The sequence below is a fragment of the Carassius gibelio genome, chromosome B4 (genome assembly GCF_023724105.1).
Source record: "Carassius gibelio isolate Cgi1373 ecotype wild population from Czech Republic chromosome B4, carGib1.2-hapl.c, whole genome shotgun sequence".
NCBI classification, from domain to species: Eukaryota; Metazoa; Chordata; class Actinopteri; order Cypriniformes; family Cyprinidae; genus Carassius; species Carassius gibelio.
This window is the reverse complement of record NC_068399.1, coordinates 16,585,426-16,612,057: the sequence shown is the minus strand read 5'-3', so window position 1 is coordinate 16,612,057 and position 26,632 is coordinate 16,585,426. Positions and strand designations below refer to the sequence as shown.

The 26,632-nt window shown below is 36.7% G+C and overlaps 3 protein-coding genes across 6 annotated transcripts; 2 read left to right on the top strand and 1 right to left on the bottom strand.

Moving 5' to 3' along the window:
* Positions 1–3,198: 3,198 nt before the first annotated feature.
* LOC127956671 (suppressor of cytokine signaling 2) lies at positions 3,199–10,879 on the bottom strand. Of its 4 annotated transcripts, none has more exons than XM_052554794.1 (3): positions 10,446–10,879; positions 8,901–9,155; positions 3,199–6,426 (listed from the first exon to the last, which is right to left on the bottom strand). In XM_052554794.1, the coding sequence occupies exons 2-3, from the start codon at positions 9,025–9,027 to the stop codon at positions 5,957–5,959; spliced, it is 597 nt and encodes a 198-aa protein (XP_052410754.1). In that variant the 5' UTR covers positions 9,028–9,155; positions 10,446–10,879; the 3' UTR covers positions 3,199–5,956. The 4 variants fall into 4 exon arrangements, with proteins under 4 accessions (XP_052410754.1, XP_052410756.1, XP_052410755.1 ...); XM_052554796.1 differs by having other exon boundaries at positions 3,199–6,423; positions 10,446–10,875; XM_052554795.1 differs by lacking the exon at positions 10,446–10,879 and adding an exon at positions 9,859–10,412.
* A 3,806-nt stretch (positions 10,880–14,685) lies between these two features.
* On the top strand, positions 14,686–26,028 carry LOC127956892 (condensin-2 complex subunit H2). Its single transcript, XM_052555165.1, has 19 exons — positions 14,686–14,878; positions 15,318–15,448; positions 15,540–15,641; positions 16,640–16,701; positions 16,794–16,869; positions 16,958–17,023; positions 17,274–17,353; positions 17,559–17,725; positions 22,845–22,963; positions 23,049–23,123; positions 23,280–23,349; positions 23,440–23,541; positions 23,627–23,671; positions 23,746–23,816; positions 24,408–24,504; positions 24,633–24,772; positions 24,854–24,955; positions 25,069–25,218; positions 25,421–26,028. The coding sequence occupies exons 2-19, from the start codon at positions 15,341–15,343 to the stop codon at positions 25,562–25,564; spliced, it is 1,776 nt and encodes a 591-aa protein (XP_052411125.1). The 5' UTR covers positions 14,686–14,878; positions 15,318–15,340; the 3' UTR covers positions 25,565–26,028.
* On the top strand, positions 18,095–22,789 carry LOC127956891 (uncharacterized). The gene is made up of 5 exons (XM_052555164.1): positions 18,095–19,159; positions 20,264–20,845; positions 21,084–21,227; positions 21,371–21,620; positions 21,716–22,789. The coding sequence occupies exons 1-5, from the start codon at positions 18,440–18,442 to the stop codon at positions 22,375–22,377; spliced, it is 2,358 nt and encodes a 785-aa protein (XP_052411124.1). The 5' UTR covers positions 18,095–18,439; the 3' UTR covers positions 22,378–22,789.
* Positions 26,029–26,632: the final 604 nt, after the last annotated feature.

Here is a 26,632-nt window from a genome sequence, read left to right as displayed (position 1 = left end):
TAATCTGTTTCATGTTATCAACCATAGCTCTGAATGATGTTCCAAATGTTGTGTTTCTGCGCATGGCACCGCTCCTGCCTCAAGTTTGACCGAACAGTTGGATATTATCATTGTCTGGTCTTGATAATGCTATAATGATACAAAAGATGTCACATGTGCTTTTGCGAACTGTGCTTTGGATTGGAAAAAGCTGTGCTTTATCAGATGTACAGTACAATATGAAGACTCTGAGCTGAAGTGGTCCACTTAATTGTTTTGTGCATGTAATATGAGGTCTGAGTTCAATAGCCCTCGCCCCTGAACTGACCTTTTAAATCCTGTTTACTTGACCGCGTGAGCTGTTAAGACATTCACCAAGTCAGTGTCAGGTCCGGTCATGTAAAGAGATGTGAGATCCAGAATATTCCTCACTGGGTCAGTTCCGGTCCTCTTGCCCTCAACCACTGTCAAGTTTCAGGTCAACATATTGTGCATCTCTCTGCATTTCATTTCACTGCACTTTCATTTCATCCCCGTCACTGGGAAGATTCCTACTGAAATCCAATCCATCTACCTAACGTTTTGTCTACAGAAAATGAGTAATTATGGAAATTAAAACAAATTAATAGAATATAAAGTATAAAATATGCTAACTGTATAATTGACGATATATGTATGTGTGTGTGAAAAAGTTAGGACACCCTCTTGAATTCCATGGTTTTCCGTATAAGGGCATAATAAAAATAAAAAAATCTGGTCATTGACAGGTCTTAAAATGTGAAAATTCAAACAGATGAACAGCAACACATGACATATTGTACCATACCATTATTTATTAACAAAAATAAAGTCAAAATGGAGAAAAAGAATAATTTTTGTTACAAAGTTAGGACCCCCTTACTGTTAACATATGAATTAAGAGGGTAAGTAATGGTCAGGCATTGCTAATCAAATGCCTGTGATTAAATGATCATCAGTAAGTGTGAGCATCTCTATGAAAGCAGAAGTTTTGGCAGTTTGATGGTCTGGAGCCTTCAGGTGTCTTAACACAACGCCAAGGAGGTAAGACATCAGCAATAATCTTAAAGAAGCAATTGTTTTTGCCATCAATCTGGGAAAAGTGAGACATAACGTTCATGACAGTACAATTAGAAAAATATGGGACAAGTATGGCGTGTTTGGAAGGCTTGCAAAAAAGAAAAAAGCATGGCAGCACAGTTTAGGTTTGCAAAGTTGCATCTAAACAAACCATAAGCCTTCTAGAACAATGTCCTTTTATCAGATGAGACCAAGGGGGAGATGTTTGGCTATGATGCACAATGCCATATTTGGTAAAAACCTAAAGAGCATTTCAGCACAAACACCTCATACCAGAAGTCACACATAGAGGATTGATTATTTTGGGCTTGTTTTGTAACCTCAGGACCTGGGCACCTCACAGTCATTGAGCCGATCATGAACTCCTCTGTATCCCAAAGTATCCTAGAGTCAAATGTGAGGACATCCATCCAACAGCTAAAGCTTGGCCAATATTGGGTCATGCAACAGCACGATGATCCCAAGAACAGCAGCAAATCTACAACAGAACGGCTGAAAATAAAAGATTCAAGGGGTTACAATGGACCAGTCAATGTCCAGAGCTCATCCTGACTGAAATGCTGTAATAAGAGCTGTGCATAAACAAATGCCTTCAAACCTCAATAAACTAGAGCAACGTTGTAAAGAAGAGTGGGACGAAATTCCACAAAAAAAGAGACTGATCAAGTCAAACAGAAAATGTTCATTCAAGTTAAAAGTGGATCTACAGGCAATTGAATCATAGGGTCTCCTAACTTTGTCACACATGACTTTTCTTTTTGGCTTAATTTGTGTTAATTAAATATAAACACAGTGTGATATATAATGTGATGTTGTTAGTCTAAGTTTTACTTTCCAAATCTTAAGACCTGCCAAGGACCAGATCATTTTTATTATGTTCTAATACAGAAAACCATGGAATTTAATAGGGTGTGCTAACTTTCACACACACACACACACACACACACACACATATATAAACAATAACAATTTCTGAAAATTGTTGTGGTAACAAAAATGTAAAAAAAAAAAAAAAAAGTCAAAAGATGTGAAAAAAATCTAAATCATGTATTCCATGTAACACTTTATAACATATAAATTATAACATACAATTAAGGTACAACAAATCCTGCAAGGAGTCATTGGTGTATGCACACAAACACACACATACTGTACGTATATGATATCAGGTTTTGTTGGTGTAACTTTAAACATGAAGTCATTTGTATAGTAATTCAAGTCATTTGGATAGGATGACGCTGTTCTTCTAACATGCCGAAGCCAACACTTAAATGTGTTTGTGACTGCAGAAACTGTGACGGTGCACTTGTGGGTTCAATTACATCCAATTTCCATGTAAAATTAAGTTTAGATTACTTGGAAAACAGTGCTATCTCCACGTTATCTTTGACTAAACAACTCTTATGTGCTGTGACAATGAGAACTCCTGCTTTTAGCAGCTCTTTCTTGGGAACGGTGTCAATATTTAACAGAAATAGTTACTTTCTTGCACCGATCGGCTAGTTGGTTGCCTCTCGAGGAAACGTCTGCAAATACACAGCCTTTGTACACACAATTCACTCTAAAAATCCCTGGAAAATATGAAGTGACTCAAATTGTTACTCAGAATTTCCATGCTTTGAAAAAAAAAAAAACATGCAGGGGACAAGAAACGCTGTAGAAATGGAAAATTGACTGGGCAAACTGGGAGTGAAACTTCCCAATTCAGATGGCAAAGACAAAACACTTCCAAAGAAAATGTACACAAGAAAAACACTTATAAATTCAATATTATTATACAAAATTCTTGCAAACACTGTTGGATTAAAAAGTGAATTTTCTAAACAACCAAACAAACTATTTCCATACAAACACCAAATATACCTGATTATCTGTATTTTCAGAACATTAGAAACCAGAAATCCATTCAGGATGTGGGTTTACTGAAGGTTTGAGAGGTTGCCAGGTTGTGGGTGTGTGACCTTGGTGATGGGTGTTATTGTCTGTTCTGCTCATGATTGGCTCATTTTGGGGCACAAATAAAAGAGTGAAGTTGTTGTAGAAATCATACTCTATTTCCCAAGTCCTCTATCAGACATTACCAAAAAAATAAATAATAATAACACACACACAGAACAGGAATTAAATCTATGCTTGCTTTTATTTCTCACTTTTTGGGAGACAATCCATTCACCACTGATGCAGCACAATGTAATAAAATGATATTAGTGGAATTTTGTAGTGGCAAAGAGATCACATCAGACTTACTACCCTAGTTATACCATGTCCTCAAGGAAGACGATGAATAATATTGACAACAGTATACTGGATTTTAAAGATGTTGGCAGAAACACCTCTTAAGCTGATCTGAGATCAGCTTCCCAATTATTTAAGAATTTCTGGTAGATTGTTTTTTGTATTTTAATTAAATCATATTAAATAAGGAACTTCTTTATTTAAAAAATAATGTCAAAATAAAGCACCAACCTGTAATCCTTTTAAGCGCAATGCTTTTAAGATAATACTATTTGAATGCTTTAACTGAAAGACTAAGCATAAAGAGAAAATGCAGGAATTTAGCACCCAAGAACAATGGTGAATTGAATACATTGAGCGACCCATTCTTGAAGGGATAATATTATGTATGTTTCATTAAACCAAAATAGAAAGGAGTTCAGATTAGTGAGGAACTTGAGAGGAAAATCTCATTTTTCTTATAATCTCTCAACAAATAGCAGTAAGGAGAGAATAAAAAGCTTCTGACCTAGTAAGTTTTTTTTTTTTTTTTTGGTTTGGTTTGGTTTGGTTAAAAAATTACGATTCAGTATAGAATCAAAGATTCTCCAGAGACGACCAATCAGCATGCAGGTTTATCACGACACCCTCCTGAGGTAGGGTTAACACAGGCCAATACTTCTTGACCATATGCAACAAAAGCTGAAACAAACCATGCTGCCAAATTACCTCTTGGTTCAGAATGTGCGATAAAATACTAAGACGGTATATTTTATTTGCAAAGTACACACCCTTAAATGTTGGGCAAGGGGGAGAAGTTTGAGCTTTTAAATTAAAATGTTTATACACACACTGCCATTCAAATTTTTGTATGTTTGGGGGTGGTATGTTTTTTCCAATATTTTTGAGTCTCTTATTTTCAGTAAGGCTACATTGATTTGATAAACAATAGAGCAAAAAAAGCTGATCATATATTAAAATGTAATTTATTCCTGTGATGAGGTGAATTTTCAGCAGCCATTTCTCTTCAGTCTTCAGTGTCACATAATCCTTCAGAAATCATTGTGCTGCTTAATGTGTTTGATGAAAGGATTGTTTTCAGGATTCTTCAAAGTTCAAAAGATCATAACGGAAATCATTTGTAACATTATTAATATCTTTACTGACACATTTGTTCACTTCAATGTGTCCTTGCTGAATTACACTATTTAAAAATCTAACCCCAATTTTTCAAATGGTAGTGTATATGTATAATACATTTTATTTGTTTCAAACTACCTTTAAAAGGGCAATTTTTTCCTGTATTTTTTCAGTAGGTATTACGATATCATGAAGACATGTATGTACAGTATATCATATCACAAGGTACTTGCCAGTTTCCAGCATTTCCTTGGGCAACCATGACAGCAAATGATCTTCTATGACTACAGTACAAAAATATAACATGGATAAAGAGCAAATAAAACATAGTCCAAATGCATACAGTTTCAAACTCCCATGTCCCAAACACAGGATGCAGAACATCTCAGACACCTGATGCAATAAAAGCATAGCTCACCCAAAAATGAGAATTCTGTACTCATGTTACCCTCATGTTGTTCCAAACTCATATGGTTTGCTTTCTTCTGTGGAACATAAAAGAAAATACTTCAAACTTCAATTAACATCCCAATGAGGTTTGACATCAGTGGATGTTTGTGCCACCATAGTTAATGTGGTCTGCCTTTGTGTGCTTTGATCAGTGATTGGAGAGTAAATAATCCTTATTTAGAAGTCGTATGGATTTATTTCATCTAGTAGACATCCATAGAAACTTTTCAGTTATTTATAATGGAAAATTGTATTTTTAGAATATTAAAATGTTCTTCACACTAAGGACAAATAGTTTTAAGAACTGTTCACTGGGTGACCTAAAAGGGTTCCTTTACGGAATCACTGCAAAACTCCATCTGGAAATTTGAAGAGTGTAGTTTTCAATATATGGACAAAGACAGCTACAGGATTCTTCAAAATATCTTCTTTTATGTTCTACAGAAGAAAGAACATCACGTTTAAGATTGAGCTAGTTTATTCATTTTTGGGTGAACTCTTCCTTTTAAAAGTGACGCATGGTCACACCGTGAGGCGTCCTGTATATCTGATGTGCGTATTACAGGAAGAAGCCCACCGATGTCAGTGCAGGCCAATGCTCCTGACAGATACTGCTCAGTCACTCATTCAAAGTCAACTGTAGAATATCTACAGGCCATAAACTTGTTAAGCACGCAATGAAGGACACTTAACAGTTATGATATTCTGTGTATTAATGGGATAGTTCAGTCAATATTTACTCACCGAATCAAAACAGAAACTGGAATATGTTTTGAATAACGCTGATGTGTTCTTTTGGATCCCGTTGACTTTCATTGTATGGACAAAAATGGAATATCTTCTCTTGTGTTCCACAGATGAAAAAGTCAAACAGGTTTGGAACATCACTGACGGTGAGTAATTAATGACAGACTTACATTTTTTTTGTGTGTGAATTATCCTTTAAAAGTTGTCCTTGGGCACAAGATGAGGGATCCCAGGCAAAAGATCCTAAACGGGACATCAGCACCCCAGTATCACTGTATCTATGATCCATAGTACCTCTGCACTTATGGTCATTATTGTCCATCTGGTTCTATACATTATAAGTGTAGTCTGTCAGGTAATCCTTCAGACGGTTCGGCAAAGGAAGTTCTTGTACCCGCCGTGTGGTTTTGTTGATGGCAATACGACACAGATGCTGCAGAGATGGTGTGGCTGTGTACACCGGATTCGTGAGCAGCAGCTGCACTGTCCCATTGGACGGGGCGAGAGGGGTAGTCCTGCCCATACAAGACGTCCGGGACAGCTGCACATAGTGTTCCACGAGATGGACAACGCTGTCGAACTGCTTGAGTTTGGGTTTGACCAGCACCACGGAATCCAGCTTGAACTTGCCGTCCTTGTATTCGATTCGCAGGTTGGTGGGTCCAGCAGATGTCATGGCGGAGATGGTGAAGAGGTAGTCCCTCTGAGAGCTGTCTCGGACCAGAAACGTCCCCTCCGACGTGTCCTGCAGGATCTCCTTGGCTTCATTTGCTGTCAGGCTGCCCCAATACCAGCCTGCTTCCAAGAAAAGAAGACACAGAGGTGGTCACATACGTATCCTCTTCCACAGTATCTGTTTCAGTCGCTTGCTTGTGTAACATGAGACCCATAACGTGTCCCTCTAAAGACAGGCTCACAAAAACCGTCACAGCTACAGTCATATCCTAGCAATTCGGCTGTTGTTTTATCAGGCATTTTCTGAGTCACTGCAGATATTTTGGCTTTCAGAAGAGGACGCAACCTCTCAACTGTGCCCTGATTTGAAGAGCTAATTCACATCTGATAATGCAGCAAGAAACCAAGCACTTCCGAAATGAGCTGATAAGTGAACGTTAATTGCAAACATTATGACAACTGTGGCATAGCAAGTCTAAACAAGACAGCAGAAATATCAACATAAATGACATATTTTTCCTGAAATAGTAAACTAGACCATCTGACTATTCATCTTGGGAGTATCTGACATTTGTGATGGCGGATGCTTGACAGATGTTCCCCAAAGCTGCTCACATTGTATTTCTCAATAACAAACAAACCTAAAAAAGGATCTCGCTGCAGCATCATAATGACTTTATGTTATGTTTTTCTTTTATACAGTGCAGTGCTGGACTAAATTTGCACATGCACTTGAAACCAGAAAGGGATGTGATGTGACAGAGACACAAACCACTAAGGACAAATGTTCCAGCCAGACCAGGATATATAACAAAAGCTTCATAGACATGATAATGTAACTCTTTTGTTGCACAAAAAGCAAAACAGAAAAAAATTAACAGTAAAAGCTTTTTCAAGAAATTCACATAGTTCCAATAATTAACTTACATATACTTCTTATCAGGCTCAGAAAGGGGGTGATAAAAATAAAGTGATAAAATAGCCCCCATAATTAATGTGGAATATATTCCTTTTTGATGTTTAATTAATTTTAATTACACTTCATAGATTATAAATTTAAATTACATTTAAATTTAAATAAATTTGCATTTATATATTTATTCATTTTACATTATATCTAATTATTTATTTATAATAAAAACATGCCACTGGAAATCCAAATGTGGTGAAAACTGCCCCTTAATGTAAAAAATAATTAGCCTACTTTTTTTCTTGACATTCACTTCTCTCATATTTTCATTATTATCTTCTGATCAAACAACAGTCCCGAAACAATACACTAGATGCAAATTGTCACAAAAAAAAAGAAAAAAAAGAAAAAAAAACATAACAGCAAGTCCTGAAACATTTTCAATTATTTGACATTCACCCAGCATCGAGGTCCCCGATGTCCAGACCTCGGTATTTTTTAAATAACAGAAGATGTAAAATAATTAATTACATTATATTAATTCTGCTTTGGTGCTGCAAGGATAAAAAGCCAAGATAACAGATCTTCTCATCTGAGATGCCTGTTTTACATATTGCCTGTTTTTGCTCTATTTCACCAACAAATTCATTCCAAACACAGCCACAGCACAGTTTTGCGTCTCTGAGCAACATGACGCTGTTTCTTTCCTGAATGAATCAACCGTTTAAATGATTCGGTTCAATCGCAATGACTCACTTATGAACAGTGACTTGCTGCTACCTATTGGCGATTTTAATTTCACATTTCGATGTGGGTTTTTTTTTATGTTTTAAATAATTTCAAATATCAGTATAGTAAACGTTTTATGTTTAACATATCAAAACATTACTTATGCATTTGCAGATAAATTAATTCACGTCTTGCATTAAACAGTGTAATGCCACTTCAGATGCAACTTCTGTGTTGATTTAATTTGCATGGTAACAGCCCAAATGTCTTATTATAAAATGCAAAAATCAGTTTAAACTTGTTGGAAAAGATTAATTTCTATTAGTGTGAATTACATAATAATAATAGCTAATCAAATTCATGTTTAATCATTTTAGACGTTTATTAAATTCATAAACAAACTACATCTTCTCTATTTGTAGCGTGGATCATTCATTGCAACTTTTAATCTGATTCTCATGTTTAAGAATCTGTTATGTTGAAAAATAATCTGTGCTACTATACCCACTGCCTTGGTTTAAAACCTACATTATAATCAAATTTGTGAGCCTTTAAACATCTTAAAATGCACACATGTAAGCCAGGAAAATCTAAATTTTCTTGGGGGAGGAACCACCTTACTCTCCATTTTGGGACATCGATATTTTGAAAAAAAAAAAAAACTGTGTATGGGTCTGCAACAAACTCATGGCAAAAGCACGATACAGCTACTGCTAATCTGATTTATGAGATTAAAGTACACTCAGAACGACCTTTAAACATTTTACAGAAATTTTATATAGAAGGTTAATCTTTTTAAAATCGACTGTTATCACTTTTAACATCAAATTTGACGCATTGTGATAATTATTTTTTAACTAGCCTGTTGCTGTGTTGCATGCGACATGAATTCAGTGAGAGTTAGCCTACAGGAGCAAATGAAGAGAGTATGTAAGTGAAACGAGCAGTAAACGTTTACCAGTGTTTTTAAGGTCTCTCATGGCAGTGGCAATGCGACTCTGCTCGGACTCCGCGACTTGGGTTTCGGTTTGCGATCTCCTTTCATTCTCGATGCTTTCCGTGGAGTCGGATGAGTGACAGGTCATTGGAGAACGGCGTTCTGCATCCACTCAATGTCTATAATTATCCTTCAAAGACTACTGACTCTTACAATCGACCAAAACATGTGAGAAGTCTTCCACAGCGTCCGTGGATACTGTTTGGCTGCGCCGATCTGAAAATACAAACATGATTTTAACCCTATGTTTTGTTTGATGCTTTTTGTGTTGTTGTTTTTTTTTTGTTTTTTGTTTTTTGCTGATTAGTATTTCCATACATGTCTGCTGCTAATTTGCTGATGTTTAAGAACTACATTGTAGCATAAAACCGTGTGAACTGATGTCAATTAGGCCTACTGGTACTGTACTGGTGCTACAATCTTCTACATTACCTGAGAGTAATAGAAAACATGGACATGCATGCATTTATGGTCATCAAATGTACTTCTTCAAAACAATTATGTCACCCCAAGTCACCCTCGATTCCTTTAAATAATTTAATTCAATAAGGCCACCGTATAGGAAACGTTAAAACGCTTTAAAATAACAAAAAGAAACAAATACGCAAATGCATAATACCGCTAAACGAAAGAGTGTGTGTTAGTCACTCACACAATTGAGGTAAGCGTATAACACTGTCCTGGTTTGGTCAACTGTTTGTGTCTCCAGCAGAATGGAAAATGTTACATCCCTTCCCGTCACCTCAGACATGGTATTTATAGTTTTTAACACGTAAATGAAAAGCTTGTGTGAACTATCACTTGTATACTTGTGTCAAACTAAACATTAATGACACCAGTTCTGTCATTTAACATTCATTATCCTGATCTGAATTTGAGTTGTAGCTTAAGACAGAAACGAAATCATTCCTCGCCTTACCTTAAAATTGTTTTTGCCCTGTAAATCCTTAGTATTTTTACAGTCTTAACGCGTCTACTGTCACCCAGGAGGGTGTTGCTCACATAGTCATTCCACTCCTGTAGCGCATTTCTTATTGTTGTTTTTTTATACTCTCATAAAGTTCTCAATTGAATAAAGCAAAGGGCAGCTACTGTTATGTTTTCGGTTATTGTTTTTAATTGGATAAAAGAGCGAAATGACATCACCATAAGCTTCATTAACATTAGGCTACAAACGTCCGTCTTGTGTGTGAATGGCTCATTGCGCACGTGCATGAGGAATAAAAACAAAGGCTGTCTTTGAGAGACGGCAAAATACGCAGAACCGCCTTTACTAGGAAACTGCATTGACAGCTTGCTCCTGGTAAACGATAGTGTGACAAACAAGAGAAACGAGAGTCTTTTCTCCTGAACGTGTAAATGAAGATACGTTAGTTCTAATTGCACGGATTATTTGATGTATCTGCTATGTGAGACATAATGAATCAGACGAAATAAAGCAGAGTATATTTTGAATATAAACTTGAGCCTGAAAGGTGACAGTCGGAGAAAGCGCACAGCACTTACCTTTTGTCTAAGTGAAAGCAAGCAATCAAGTCCAGCGCGTTTCACGTTACAGTCGTTCAATGGCAACATGATTCAGACCCATCGTTTATTATTGATGGGAAACACTGATCGGCTCACTGTCAAACGACCAGCACCCCCTGATGCTCAGCAGATCGGGACGCGTTTTTCCGTGTATTTGCATTGATTCTTTCGGGAGCGATACTGGCGACACTGTATGTCTCGCGCTGTCTGCAAGCGCACCGCGCGCACCGCGCGTCCTAACGCGTTACAACGCGAGCCAAGATAGCAGGACATATAATTACTCTTTCCAGCAGTTTAGTGATATTCCAACGAATCTTTTTTTTCTCTTGCCCTGTCTCTCTCTCCCTCTCTTTCTCTGTGTGTGCGCGCGCTCGTCGTTAACTACTTAATCCTCGTTTAAAAAGACTAGTATATAAAAGACTAATTTCCAGGAACTTTCCAGGAATCCTATCACGTGGTCAGATGTGCGAGCGCTCTCTTAAGGTCGTGCCAACTGGCTATTTTGTTGTTGTTTATTTGTTTGTTTTATTGAGATCTGCCAGACACGTTTATATCGTAAACATGTTTATATTAATTATAAATATATAATTTTTTTTTCGTTTGGTTTTACATTTAGATCTTCCTTATAAGGCTGTTTTCATCAGAAGAATAATTGAATTATATATATATATATAAAGACCTAATATCACAACCAGCAGTGAAGTGCAAGGGACAGACGAAATGTACTGCGATACGTTCAATATAACACGTCCCAAATCTATTTTATTGTTAATTAATCGTTCTGTGTTGTATTTCTGTAATACAATCTTTATTAATAAAACATCTGCGATGGGAATAAGGTTTATTTTTTTTTATTTTTATTTTTTTTTATAGAATCTGTACAGGTTTTAAAGAATAAACAATTGTTGCTTTTCGAGATATGTGTGTAATGTTACAGAACTCCTCTGAGCAAGTCACAGCATGACAAGTGCCACCTTAAACCAGGAATTTATTGCCTACATACATGACAAAACAAAATATAAGAAGCTGTATAATATTGAGTTTCGTCGTTGTGTAAAAACCCCAAAACCACAATAAACTACCTAAATATCCACAACACATTCAGACAGATAGATAGATAGATAGACAGACAGACAGACAGACAGATAGATAGATAGATAGACAGATCCTTGTATATATCTTTGTATAAAGACAACAGTGGATTAAATGCCTATGGTTCACACTTTTACTCACCATCATGTTGTTCCAAAACTGCTGTTGAACAGAAAAGAAGATATTTTAAAGAATGTTGGTAACCAAAAAGTTGTCAGTAGCCATTGACTTCCATAGCATTTATTCCTATGGAAGTCTATGACTACTGTCAACAGCTTGAACTATCCATTTAACACATCAGCAATCAGAGATGACTAAGTCTGATGTCTCAGATGACCTTGCACACACTCTTACGAAGACAACTGGAATGCTTGTTAGTTTTATGGACGGGTCATGTTACTTGTGTATATAAGCCAATTAGTTGCTACTTTAAAACAAATAAAATTGTGGTTGAGCATCCTCTTGTTTTGATACAGTTAGGAGGAAGTTCTTGGCAGATTAGCCTCATATGACACATAGGCCTGTGTCCTCAAACAGGTTCAGTCATCACCAATTTGTGCTTGGTTTTGCATTCATTTCGGTTTAAAATAGTACATAACTCTTATACGTCAAAAGTTAAATGAGCCCAACTTTACCTATGTACTGTATGCGTAATAGCTGTCAATGTTTCTCAGCACCAGTGGTTAAAGTCCTTGCTTTTTCTTCCTTGTTAGAATGCAGATAAAAACTACTAAATTGGAAGGATTCTGTTCCACCATTTACATCCGGTTCAGAGATATAATATCTTGCCTCCGCCTTGCAAAGATCAGATAGAGACTCATCATAAAGAAGACCTGAAAAATTTTGTTCTAAATAATACACGATTATTGACTAAATAGCCCTGTTAAGCCAAATGGATGTAAAACCAGTTTATTTGTTTATTTATTGCCATGCATGTGCATAACTGAGTGTATGTGTGTACATATTTATGTAAATTAATTGTTCAATTATCTTATGAAAATGGTCAGCATTATGGTAATTTTGGGGAATATTAGGTCAGGGTTGAGGGATTGTGTTGAATTAATTTGTAATACATATAAAAACCAATAAAAATGCTATAAATATGCTATAAAAAAAAATATGCTATAAAATATAATCATTCAATAATCTTCATATTTTGTACTGTAATTGTTCACTTCTATCTTGGTTATGCATCTCTGGGGTTGAGCTAAAAAAAAATTGTATGTCTGCCTTATAGCGACCTCTTCTGGATGATGTAAAGTTTACGTTGGTTTTCCTGCTAGATGAAAAAAATAAACAAATAATTGTAAAGTGCAAATATTTGTTACTTTTTTATTGACTTATTTTTAATAAACCATATGACTTATGTTTTCTCTAAATTGTCTAACCTCCTTATATGTAAGCTCTTTCTGTATTTTTTGCTATGCAATATATATAAAATAACACAAATCGCAAGCCCAAATACCTGTGGTCTTCCTGAGACTTTCACTAGACTCTTTGAAAACATACAGAGGATACAGGTGCTGGTCATATAATTAGAATATCATCAAAAAGTTGATTTATTTCACTAATTCGTTTCAAAAAGTGAAACTTGTGTATTATATTAATTCATTACACACAGACTGATATATTTCAAATGTTTATTTCTTTTAATTTGATGCTTATAACTGACAACTAAGGAAAATCCCAAATTCAGTCTCTCAGAAAATTACAATATTACTTAAGACCAATACAAAGAAAGGATTTTTTTAAATCTTGGCCAACTGAAAAATATGAAAAGAAAAGTATAAGCATGTACAGCACTCAATATGTAGTTGGGGCTCCTTTTGCCTGAATTAATGCTGCAATGCGGCATTGCGATGAGTCTGTGGCACTGCTCAGGTGTTATGAGAGCCCAGGTTGCTCTGATAGTGGCCTTCAGCTCTTCTGCATTCTTGGGCCTGGCATATCACATCTTCCTCTTCCCAATACCCCATAGATTTTCTATGAGGTTAAGATCAGGCGAGTTTGCTGGCCAATTAAGAACAGGCATACCATGGTCCTTAAACCAGTTACTGGTAGCTTTGGCACTGTGTGCAGGTGCCAAGTCTTGTTGGAAAATGAAATCTGCATCTCCATAAAGTTGGTCAGCAGCAGGAAGCATGAAGTGCTCTAAAACTTGGACCTCAGAAAACACAGTGGACCAACACCAGCAGATGACATGGCTCCCCAAACCATCACTGACTGTGGAAACTTTACACTGGACCTCAAACAACGTGGATTGTGTGCCTCTCCTCTCTTCCTCCAGACTCTGGGACCTTGATATCCAAAGGAAATGCAAAATTTACTTTCATCAGAGAACATAACTTTGTACCACTCAGCAGCAGTCAAGTCCTTTTTTGTCCAAGAGACACTTCTGACGCTGTCTGTTGTTCAAGAGTGGCTTGACACAAGGAATGCGACAGCTGAAACCCATGTCTTGCATACGTCTGTGCGTAGTGGTTCTTGAAGCACTGACTCCAGCTGCAGTCCACTATTTGTGAATTTCCCCCACATTTTTAATGGGTTTTTTCTCACAATCCTTTCCAGGGTGCGGTTATCACTATTGCGTGTACACTTTTTTCTACCACATCTTTTCCTTCCCTTTGCCTCTCTATTAATGTGCTCGGACACAGAGCTCGGTGAACAGCCAGCCTCTTTTGCAATGACCCTTTGTGTCTTGCCCTCCTTGTGCAAGGTGTCAATGGTAGTCTTTTTGACAGCTGTTAAGTCAGCATTCTTCCCCATGATTGTGTAGTCTACAGAACTAGAGCGAGAGACCATTTATTAATTAGCTGATAAGAGTGTGGCACCAGGTTTCTTCAATATTGAACCTTTTCACAATATTCTAATTTTCTGAGATACTGAATTTGGGATTTTCCTTAGTTGTCAGTTATAATCATCAAAATTAAAAGAAATAAACATTTGAAATATATCAGTCTGTGTGTAATGAATGGATATAATATACAAGTTTCACTTTTTGAATGGAATTAGTGAAATAAATCAACTTTTTGATGATATTCTAATTATTCGACCAGTACCTGTACATACCAGACATTATTGCGACGATCCTCCTCCAGGCCGGCAGTGGGCAGCGTTTCACTAGATGCCCAGTGACTCCGATGTGACGTCACGCAGGCGGCAAAAACAAAAATGACGTTTGTGCCGAGTTTCCTCAAAGAGTAGATTTTATTGTTTACTTTTTTTTTGTTAAATTTAGAGACAGAACCTGTACGTTTTTCGAAATACGCAATCAAGAGATTATTTTTACCCAGCAACCGTTGCTTATTCGCATACTAAAGGTGAGCGTATTGATATGTAAGTTACATACGAGCGTCGCGCGGAGCTTCATTGTTGTTAAACCGTTACTGTTGTTTAACAATTAAACATAGTTTACAGTTTAACAGCGATTACGACTGGTTATAAAACCACCTTACACTTAATGGTAATGTTTATATACAGATATATGTATTATGCTTGTAGTTACTAGACAGATAGCAAATGTCCTGTTTACACTTAATGTTACTTTGATTCCGTAATGACATAAGTTAATTGTTTCTTTCATGTGTAACGTTAACTGGATTTCTGTATTTGACTCTAAAGAGCAGTAACATAGTAAAACAGAGCGTACTAAATAAAATATTACATGCCATTGTCTTCTTTTCAAAATTAAGCAGTCTTGTTTTATATCATTATTAATATATGTGGTGAATGGTGATTAATTTGAAAGATTATTTGCAGGGTATTTTTATAAATACGTGGTCATGGACTCTGCGGAGACGAGATATGGCCATCTGCTTCAGCCCCTGCGAGACCTCACCAAGAACTGGGACATTGACCTGGCCAGCCAGCTCGGAGAGTATCTTGAGGAGGTGAGAAAACACAAGACAGACTGATCAAGAAGCACCTTCATTCATTTAAAGCTTCATTTTCTAACATTAAGTATGCTGTCTGTGATCACAGCTGGACCAGATGACCATTTCATTCGATGGTGGGAAAACCATGATGAACTTTGCAGAGGCTGCACTTTTAATCCAAGGATCCACATGCATCTATGGCAGAAAGGTAAAACATTTGATGTTTTATGTGTGTGCTACAGTGATTAGTTTCAGGTTTCAGTGATTTAGTAGTTTTCATTAAAGTAAAAATGTTATTTAATTTATTTACTTTTGGATATTTTATTAAAAAGTTGAATGCGTGGCAGAAATAAATACATTTATAATTCATATTAGTGTCTTAACCGTCATTGAGAATCCAAGCAGCTCATAAAACGATCACAATAATCCACAAGTAATTCACACAATTTCAGGTCGTCAGTTCACATCTTGAGATGCACAAATATGCATGTTTGTCTGTATCAGGAGAGACATATGCACTGAGCAAGCGACTTTCTCACTGGAGGTGTCATTATTTTATTATTGCATTGGCATTATTTTGTAATTTCTCACTAGAGGTGGCATTATTTTATTATTGCATTGCCATTATTTTATTATTTCTCACTGGAGGTGGCATTATTTTATTATTGCATTGCCATTATTGTATTATTTCTCACTGGAGGTGGCATTATTTTATTATTGCATTGCCATTATTGTATTATTTCTCACTGGAGGTGGCATTATTTTATTATTGCATTGCCATTATTGTATTATTTCTCTCTGGAGGTGGCATTATTGTATTATTTCTCACTGGAGGTGGTATTATTTTATTATTGCTTTGGCATTATTTTATTATTTCTCACTGGAGGTGGAAGAATAATGATTTGTTTATCTGTAGCACACAGATTTTCACTTCAGTAGGCATTTATTGATGGACTGAAGTCGTGTGGATTACTTGTGGGTTATTGTGATGCTTTTATCAGCTGTTTAAATTCCAATTTTGATGGCACCCATTCAATGCAGGGGATACTTTAGTTAGCAAGTGATTCTCAAAATCTACTAGATGAAGAAATAAAACCACCTACATCATCTAAAATTACATTTTTGTGTGAACTAATCCTATAATATGTAATACATTTATTATGGCAAAAGACTTTCTTCACAAAATGATCTGTTCTGAATGTTTAGGTCGAGCTCCTTCACACTCTGGTGTTTCAAACATTAGATTACATCTCTAACAAAAACAAAAAGTAAGTGTTATTGTCCTGGAACTTCATATTCTGTTTATTCTCTTGAATCGGCATTTGGTGTGTTGTCATGCTGGTTGTCCCTGTTTCCACAGACGTGACAAACAAGGTTCTTCATCAGACGGTAACCAGGAAAAAAACCCTTCAGGCAATGAAGGAGATGATTGTGAGGTGCCCAAATGAGCAATAGTGCTTATTAATTTAAACAAAGATTTCAGTTTTTGTATATCTGTGTGAATAATTGAGTATTCATATGCAGTTTGATGAGATTGAGCAGGATGAGAACGTCAACTCTCAGAATATAACGATGAAAGATTCAACAGAGGTGGGTTGGGCTTCACCTCATCATACTTTTTGTTTCTACAATTTATAATGTCTATACTAGGCATCCATACTAATCTGCGTTTGTGTCTTTGACTAGGAAAAATTGTGAGAAATTAGGAAAAATTTTGAGATTTACTAATATTACGTTTTTGTTTTTTTTTTAATGCTCTGCAGACCAAGTTGTATAGCATGTGAGTTTTGGTTTGTCTTTTTTATTTTTATTTTTTGATATTCTTTTTTTTTTTTTTTAGACAGTGAAGATTATTCGTCTCCCTCCTGAATCTCTCATTCCTGTAGAATCACTTGAGAAACAGAAATACCCCCTTCTCAGGTAAAGACCCACACAAACAAAGAAAATCGTGGCACACTGTTCCTTCTTTAATTATATTGGTTCTAGAGTCCAAAAATAGCAGTCCAGTCACATGCTCTCCAGGAGAATATTACCTGAACAAGTGACTCAGTTGCTGGAAATTAAGTTCAACTTGCAAAGAGCTAAAAATGCTTTACCAAAATGCTTATTTTTTTTTATCCTCTAGCCTTAAAGGAGAGCTTCTTGGCAGCTGTAAGGATTTTCGAATGAATCATTTCACCATGGATGAATCCGGATTGATGCGTCTGGGCTCTTCCCACACTGACTTCCTCAAGGAGGTCGCAGAAATCCAGCACAACTTCTCTGTACATGAAGCTCTGCCTTTAGATAATGGTGAGTACACAGGCTTCTCGTGTGACAGTCTATACAGATGTTTTTGAAAGTTTCATGAACGAGAACTTGCACTAGATCAGATTATTAAATTTTTTTTTTTAAAGTCAATGTATGGTCATCAAAGAATACTGAAAAATATATTACAAAAATATGAAGCAGCACAATAGCTTTCAAAATAACAAGAAATTATTACTTGGCACCAAATCAGCATGTTATAATGATTTATTAAGGATCATGTGACACTGGAAACAAATCAGCTTTGCTATCACAGAAAAACATTTAAAAATTTAAAATGTTATAATACAGTAAAATAGAAAAAATTCTTTTTAAGTGTAATAATATTTCATAGTATTAGTGTTTTTATCAGGGTACCCGCGGGGTCTTAAAAGCATTGAAAAAGTCTTAAATTTGATTATATAAAATTAAGGCCTTAATAGCCTTGAATTTGGTATACAAAGTCTTGGATTTCGTTACAAAGGTCTTATTTATTTATTTTTATTTTTTTACTTTTCCTAGGATTAAGTTCATACCATAACAAAATAAACTTTTACTATTGTAGGCTAATTAAAAATTCATGCAGCGTAATGTCGAGTGCACTTCGCGCTCCACGTCATAGCAGTAAGCGCGAAAGCTCGCGCACCCGTTACTATGGTTACTAGGCAAGTGAGGTAAATTACAGAACAAGATAGTAGCTAGCCTAGTTTGTCGGCTAAAATGGGAAAGTGTCGGTTTAATCCGCTGTGGACAAGGAATCCGAATTACGCTTGGGTCAAGCCTGTGCCAGGAAATGACCGCGAGGCCTATTGCTGTTGGTGCAGGAAATCTTTTAAGCTAGCGACAATGGGTGTTACGGCCCTGGACTCCCATATGAAGGGTGCCAAACACACCGCGTGTAGCACTGCTCGCCAACACCAACCACCTATTGGCCCGTTCTGTGCACCGCGGATCTCTTCGGTTACTGAAACAGCTCTGACTATCAATAATGAAGACATTTCTACAATAGAAATGCCACCACAGCCAAGGAACATTCTATCGTACTGTGGCTCGACACCAACTCTGCGGGCAGAGGTGATGTGGGTCCTTAAAACAGTCTCTGAGCACCACTCTTACACTTCAAATGAAAACGTTACAGAGATTTTTAAAATCATGTTTCCTGACTCCGAGGTTGCAGCTACATTCTCGTGTGGAAGCAACAAAACGGCATATATTACTAAATTCGGATTAGCTCCCTTTATAACGAAAGAACTGACTGACCATGTCAATATGTCCAACGGGTTTGTGATCATGTTTGACGAGAGTCTCAATAAGATGACGAAAAGTAAGCAGTTGGACCTTCATATTCGCTACTGGGTGGACGACCACGTCCAGTCACGATACTTCGGCTCGCAGTTCATGGGTCATGCAACGGCGGTGGACTTGCTCAAACATTTCAAAGTAAGTTTTTATTCTGAATTTTCAAAATGTTGAGTTTTTTTATTTATAAATAATATATGATATAGTAAAGTAACATAACACGACCAAGTGAGCTGTTCTAAAATATCACGATTGCAAATGTTACATTGTATGTAACGTTACATTGAAAATAGTTACAAAAGAAAAGCAACACTAAAGTGCTGTGTTCTGTTATTGAATGATTCAGCATTTTGAACAAATCGTTTTAATGAATGACTCAATTATTCATTTATTAAGACGGTCACTTGCTGCCACCTATTGGTTTATTGTTTACAAGAATCATTGTTTTTATATTATTTGTTTAAACCTCAATCTCATAAAATTATTTATTACAGTTGCAATTTTGCAGTGTAAATGACTTAATTTGATTGATAACGGCAGCCTTATTATTAAAACTGAATTTGATCAAATTTAAAAATTTGACAGGAAAGAGAGTGCATATATAGTAAGGTTTAAAAACTGTCCTTATAAAAGTCAATAATGCCCTGGTGTAAAAATCAGAATTATGCAGATTTAAGTATGTAAAGTCTGATGAGAATATTGCTTCAAAATAAATTTGATTTATTTATGACAGACATTATTTAAAAAGTAGAAAAATATTATGTCATTAAAAATGTATTGTAACATTATTATAAAAACTTCCTTATGTGTAATTTAAATGGAAGTAGCTTACAAATAAATAATTTTAAACCTTTAATATTAGAATTATGTACCATCTGGGGATCCTTATGGTTTACTTTACAGTGAGATATTTAATTCTTGTTATGTACTGTACTTGATAGGCCCCAACTTAATTAATATGATATCAAATTGTTTTGATTATTGGTTTTATTGGGTTTTTTTTACTTGAAGGAAATTCCTTGTCAGAAGGCACCAGAATGCCTCATTTACATGTTTAAATCATAAAAATTGTCTCATGGGGGGATAATTCCCCAGACCCCCCTACAACATGTCACTATTTTTCCCAGTTGTGAGTTTGCATGTCTTTAGACCTTTAACCTTGAGGCCCCAACCTCCATCACACTAGCTATTATGTAGGCTGTATAATGTCTTTGTTTAAATGTCTTTGCTTTTCATGTCTTTTAGGAGTGTGTATGTGACCTTGACTTGAGGAAGATGGTCTCTGTGTCTATGGATGGACCCAATGTTAATTGGCGGTTTTTTGAGATGCTGCAGCAGGAGCATGCAGAGCATTTTGGGGGTGCTCAGCTGGCAGTGGTGGGGAGTTGTGGCCTGCATACTCTCCATAATGCTGTCAAATGTGGATTCACCGACTGGCATATGGAGAAGTTCCTAAGAGCTCTGCATACAATTTTTCACAATGTGCCAGCAAGAAGGGAGGATTTCTGTAATCTAACAAAATCCAAAATCTTTGCTTTGCCTTTTTGTGGTCATCGCTGGGTCGAGAACTTCCCTGTGGCGGAGAGGGCCCTTGTCATCTGGCCAGACATGATGAAGTATGTGGAGGCTGTTAGCACCAAAAAGCTTCCTAACCCTGGGACGTCCTCCTATGATACCATTGCGGCGGCAACCAAAGACCCTCTCATTCTGGCAAAGCTTCACTTTTTCATGGCAGTGTGTCGAAGTGTAACACCTTTCCTCACCAGATACCAGACTGATGAGCCTGTGCTGCCTTTCATTGGTAATGACTTGGCTGAACTGCTGAAGGTGAGGTGAATCTTCTCATTTTATTGTCATAGTGATTTTAAAATCTCCTCTCGTTCACAGTTACGCTAAGACAACAGCTAAGACTGAATGAGTTGAAAATGCAAATATTTTGTATAGTCAGATAAATTAGGCTCATTTAATAATACAGAAGAAAAGAAACATTGTAAAGTCAGAGTGCTTATTTTGTATTGTAAAATATTTTATATTCTCAAATATCTATATTTTTGTCTTTTCATAGAGTTTGCTGAGGCGATTCATCAAACAAGAACTTCTCAATGATGCCACACCTCAGCATTTGGTCCGGCTTGATGTTAGTGACATGCAGTCCAGGGTTCATCTTAGAGCTGTTGATATTGGCATTGGAGCTGAGGCTGCAATAAAGGTATTTAGGAAATACATAATGTGTGACCAGACTGCTCCTGGTTGTCCCTGTTGTTAGACCCGTCTACTCAGCCACTCACTGGATAGAAGGAAAGAGGAGGGAGAGGAAGCTATTTACTTAATTTAGTCCCCATTCATCCTTAGGAACGTCAGCAGCAGAGTAGATCCACTGAGGAGCTTTCTGTCCTCCAGTTCAGAAAGGAATGCATGGAGGGTCTGTCCAAAATTGTGAAGAAGATTCAAGAGAAGAGCCCTTTGAAATTCCCAACTGTAAGGCAAATGACTTGTCTTAACCCAGCTGTGATGTATTCAAATCCAGAATTGTGTCAGGGCCAGATGAAGTGTCTAGTCAAAAGGTTTCTTCAAGACAAGCAGTTAGATGGGGTTGCTACAGGTATATAAGATTAAGTCCTGACGTTAGGCGTACAATTTACAAAAGAAACACGTGTACATTTGATGTGAGTGCTTTTTCTTTCACTCTTTCTTTAGGTGATCTGATCATTCAGCAATTTTCACAATTGTTGTCCCTGGAGGTGAGGAATGAGAAGTTCCTGTCTTTCAAGCCCCTCGAGAAGAGGCTGGATGTGTTCCTCCATCCTTATATAAGTCAGCCCTACCCACAGCTCTGGGCTTTCATCAGAAACCTTCTGCTCCTCTCCCATGGGCAGGCTACAGTGGAGAGGGGCTTCTCTATCAATAAACAAGTAGAAACTTGTAATATCCAAGAGGACACTGTCATTGCACAAAGAGTTGTGTGCGATTACGTGTCCATGCATGGGGGTGTTAACAAGGTGCCCCTCACACCAGAGCTCCTGTCTTCAGTCACATCAGCAAGGGTGAGGTACAGGATGCATCTTGAAAGTGAACGAAAGAAAAAAGAATCTCAAGCACATAGTCAAAGAAGAAGAATAATTGAAGAGGAGTTGGAGCAGCTAAAAAAGACAAGACAGACCATCCAGGAAGTTGCGGAGCATCTGAGTAGGGATGCAGACAAGATGGCAGAGGAGGCTGAGGACAAACAAGGCAGCAAAATGGCAGAGCTAATTGCCAAGTCAAACGCGTTGAGAAGAAGCTACAAGCAGAAGTTGACAGAACTTGAGAGCCTGGGCGAAAAAATTGCAACCAAGGCAGCAGAGCTGCGAAGACTGTAGTGTTCAACACCAAGTTCAAATATATTTGTTTTTTACAAATCAAATGTGTTACGCTGTTGCGTATGTATTAAATATAACTGATAATTTAAATAAAATGTTTTATTTAATTCAAGTAGTACTTGTACATAATTATTTTCTAGGGTTGAAAATTTATACAGATTTGACATTTTCCCGTCATACTTCTGTCAGAATGGGTACAAAGTTGGCATTGAATTTCATTTAAAATGGTATTAAAAAGGTCTTAAAAAGCCTTGAATTTCATTTGGAGGATCCTGGGGGTACCCTGTTTATGTACTTATGTACTAAATAAATTCCTTTGTGAGCGCGTATGAGACCTCTTTCAAACAAATTTTTTCTAAATCTTACTGACCCAAAATTAAACCTGAACTTTATTGTTATTACAAGACTTATAGATTACCACACTGATCTGCTTTGTTTTTGTCTTATCGTTGTCATCTGGGGTCCAGAGGGTGTCGCTGAGGTTAATGGTGGTTACGATGAAGAAGATGGTGGTGCGGAGGTTCTTCCTCCACTGGAAGATCATGGGATGCAGGTTGAGTCAGAAGAGTGGGTGGAAAGACATCAGGTGATTAACAATTGATATATTTGGCATTTGGAAAAAGATCTGTTGAATGTAATTATTAAAGTTTTCCATTTTTTAAATGATCTAGGCCCCTAGTGAGAGGAGGATGTTAAGACCGAGACCTGCAGTTCAGCCAGTTCCAGAGGAACCCAAGCAGCTCAAGGTATAGATTCTTCACACTTACACTAAATCAATCATGTAAAGAACATTCACATGTAGTACATGTTAAAATATCAATATGATTTTGGTATGTTATGTTTGTTATGCATTCTGTAATCATGTCCTCGTAAAAGTAATCAATTGCATGTGTATATATCAGGAAATTGTGGACCCTTGGAAAAGCCATGATTCATATGCTGCATTTGGGGAGGACAAACCTCTCAAAACAGGTGTGTGCTCAATCTGATGTTCTTCCAATAAAATAACTCATTTCATTATTTAATTGCAGTTGGACTTTTCTTTTGTTCTGTGCTCTCTAGGGAAGTGTTATAAAGTGCCTGCTGGTCTTGAAGAGTCTGGAAAGAGGAAGAGGAAGGGTCCTTCAAAACTTCAGGACTTTGGGAGCTGGTTCTCTAAAGCCTGTAAGCTGTTATCAGGATATTATTTGAAAAGGAATGGATGGCATAGCTGTTTGGATGAATTAGAGTAGTTTTTTTTCCCTTACAGTTGAGACTGCAGACCGCAAGCTTAAGAACGGACCTACTTATCCTGGTAATATAAATATATATACATTTTCTCGAAGTAGTGGTTGAAATGTATACAAATTTTTGTTTTTCTTATGGTAGACCTTAATTACATCTTTGTGAGTAAAATGGGTCAGCGTCTGAAAGCACAGAAGCAGATCCTCAGGAAAAGGGTAAGTACAATTTTGAGTTGTGTGATATATCATTAAAAATGTTTGGGCTCTTTTGACACGTCAGTAATGTTACAGAAGATTTATATTTCAAATGAATGCTGTTCTTTTGAACCTTCTGTTAATTAAACAAATCAGCAGGATCTGTTCTCTCTAGACACTCCCACGCTAGCATTCCTATTCTTTTTCTATTCTAGCTACTTGTTTTCTTTTCATTTATATTCAAAAGCCTTGCTATTTGTATTTTGCTAAGCTAACCAAGACTTGTCACAGCATTTACATATTATTGCTCTTTTGTAGGTTTGGATAAAAGCAACTGCTAAAAGACTGAATGTAAATGTACAAGTGACACTGAAGACTGGAACAATAACATTTTGGCTTTAGCATTATAGGCATAAATTACATTTTAATTTATATATTAATATCAAATTGAATGTGATCAAATATCAAAATATTACTGTATTTTCTATATCAAATAAATATCTTGCTGAGGATAAGAGACTTCTTTTAAAAACATAAATCTTACTGAGTCTAAACTTTGAACAGTAGTGTATTTGTTATGTGTCATGTGACCAGAGGTATTTTCTGTTTTAGGGTGTTTTTGTCTCTGATGAGGAGTTAAAGAAAACTTACTTGGAACCAGAGAATATTGAGGACCAGGTCGAGGTTGTCCGGCATCCAGACGAAGAGGGTGAGATGCACACACTAAAAATAATCCAGGCCTAGACTTTTTTCCCCTACACCATTATTTGCCCAGAACCATTGTTTAAAATGCACCAGACATAAATATTTTGTGGTTATTCCCTCAATTTCTTTCAGGTGAGGACTTTTCGGATGAGGAACATGACAAGTTGGTTGATGATCTTGAACCCGCGGAGCACCTTGGTGAACAGGAGCAAATTTTCCATGACTTGCATATGAGCCGGATGAGTTACGAAGATCTGGTCAAGAAGAGTGTGGTACGAAAGCTTAAGATCGATTTCTAGAGAAATGAATTGGACAGTGGTAGTTTATTCTTTCTAAACTTTCTCTGTATGTAGGACCTGTTTCTGGTGAACTCTCAGAAGTATGCGCAGGAGACTGCTTTGTCTCGGAGAGTCAAAGAGTGGGAGGATGGAATCAACCCTCATCTTGCTGCTCAGGTAATGTGGGCTGAGCCTTGCAAGGTTTCTGTGGTAAAATATTCAATAGTGATTTAAACAATTGGTGGCCATTTATCCCCATTAAATGAGTGTCTGAAATATTTTGTGCACAGGAGACCCATCCAGTTTTTGACATCCATGAGTATGGCGACAGAATCGTCCAATCCCTCTGTAGTGTGGGTGTGAAAAAATCATTTGCCTTTGTCGTAAAAGGCAAGGAGAACACAGAAGCCTGCAGATACATGCTGGCTGCACTTCAGCTGGTGGGTATTAAAAGCAATGACTGCTGGTATTTTCTACCTGAGGCTTAAAGTATAGTTATGCATTACCAGAAAGGTTGTTTGTGACATTTTAAGCAACTTGTATTTCTTTACTGAGATTTGTATTGATACTTGCGACGTTTAAGTTAAAACAACATAACCTTCTAAAACAAAAATGTCACCTGATGCTACTTTTGTATTACAGGCCAATGATTACACGGTGGAGATTGACAAGAGACATGGGCTTGAAGAGAGCGTAGATACTATGGAGCTCACGTTACTGACTACACAGAGGGCTCATGAACGTCTCAAAACCTACAACGCACCATCTGCTACAGATATACCTTGACCCTTTAAGTTTGTTTATTGCTCATCATCTCTTACCTTCGGCCCCAAACATTACCTTTTTATCACCTACAATTTCAGAGATAAAATCCACACAAAGGATTTTTTTTTTTTCGTCTGATTTCGCCTGTATTCTTATATCCAGCACTGTACTTAAGATTTCAGTTTGGCCTTTACATATGCTGAAGAAAAGAAAAGAAATAACAGGTGAAGAAATAACCCATGTTTGAGATTGGCTTTGCATTTTAAGAAGCTAATATGTCATATTTCATTGGCTAAAATTATGAAAAAAAAGTCTTTAAAATGGTTAAAAAAAAAGTATTTTTCTATGCATTCTTTGAGATTTTAAAATGACGGAGACGTTTCCTTCCTATTTTCATCTCTATGTAAACTGCATGTCTGTACAGTTTCTAAACCAATTTTTGGTCAGAAGACACACAAATAAAAGAATGCTGAACTATTTAAAAAGTCATTTTGTGTGATGTAAGTAAGTAGCATGTGCAACTAACATTTAGTAGCAGTGAGGTATATGAGAACTGCTTCTGGATTTATAGTTTAGATAAATAGTAGCCTTTATATGTACTGTACAGTTTTAATCAACTGCACAAACTGAGTTTAAATCAGAAATAGAACATTCCCTCTAACAATCTTTTAATTATGTGGATATTAATTCATGTGTTATATTTTTATAGATATACTTTATTTTTATTTGAGTAATTTTATTTGCTTTTTCACAAAATGCAGTTTCATAACAAGGTTCGGGAGGAGCATGTCAGATACTTAGCCTAATTAGCACAGGTGGAGCCGCTTAAGATAATCAATCTTAGGGTATAAATACAGCTGAATTAGCCTACCTGTCTCCATTGATGGTTTATCAGCATCCCCCCTCCACCCCATCTCCTCCACTAGAGTTCATTTTACACTTTTACGTATACGGGGGGGTACTCCAGGTTCGGGCCATTCCCGAGCTCGGAGCCCCTTCCCCGGACAGCACGCCAAATATGCATTATAATACTTCAGCTAATTATATGTAAGTGTGAACTCGTGAAAATAGTTCTGTGTAGCTTTAATT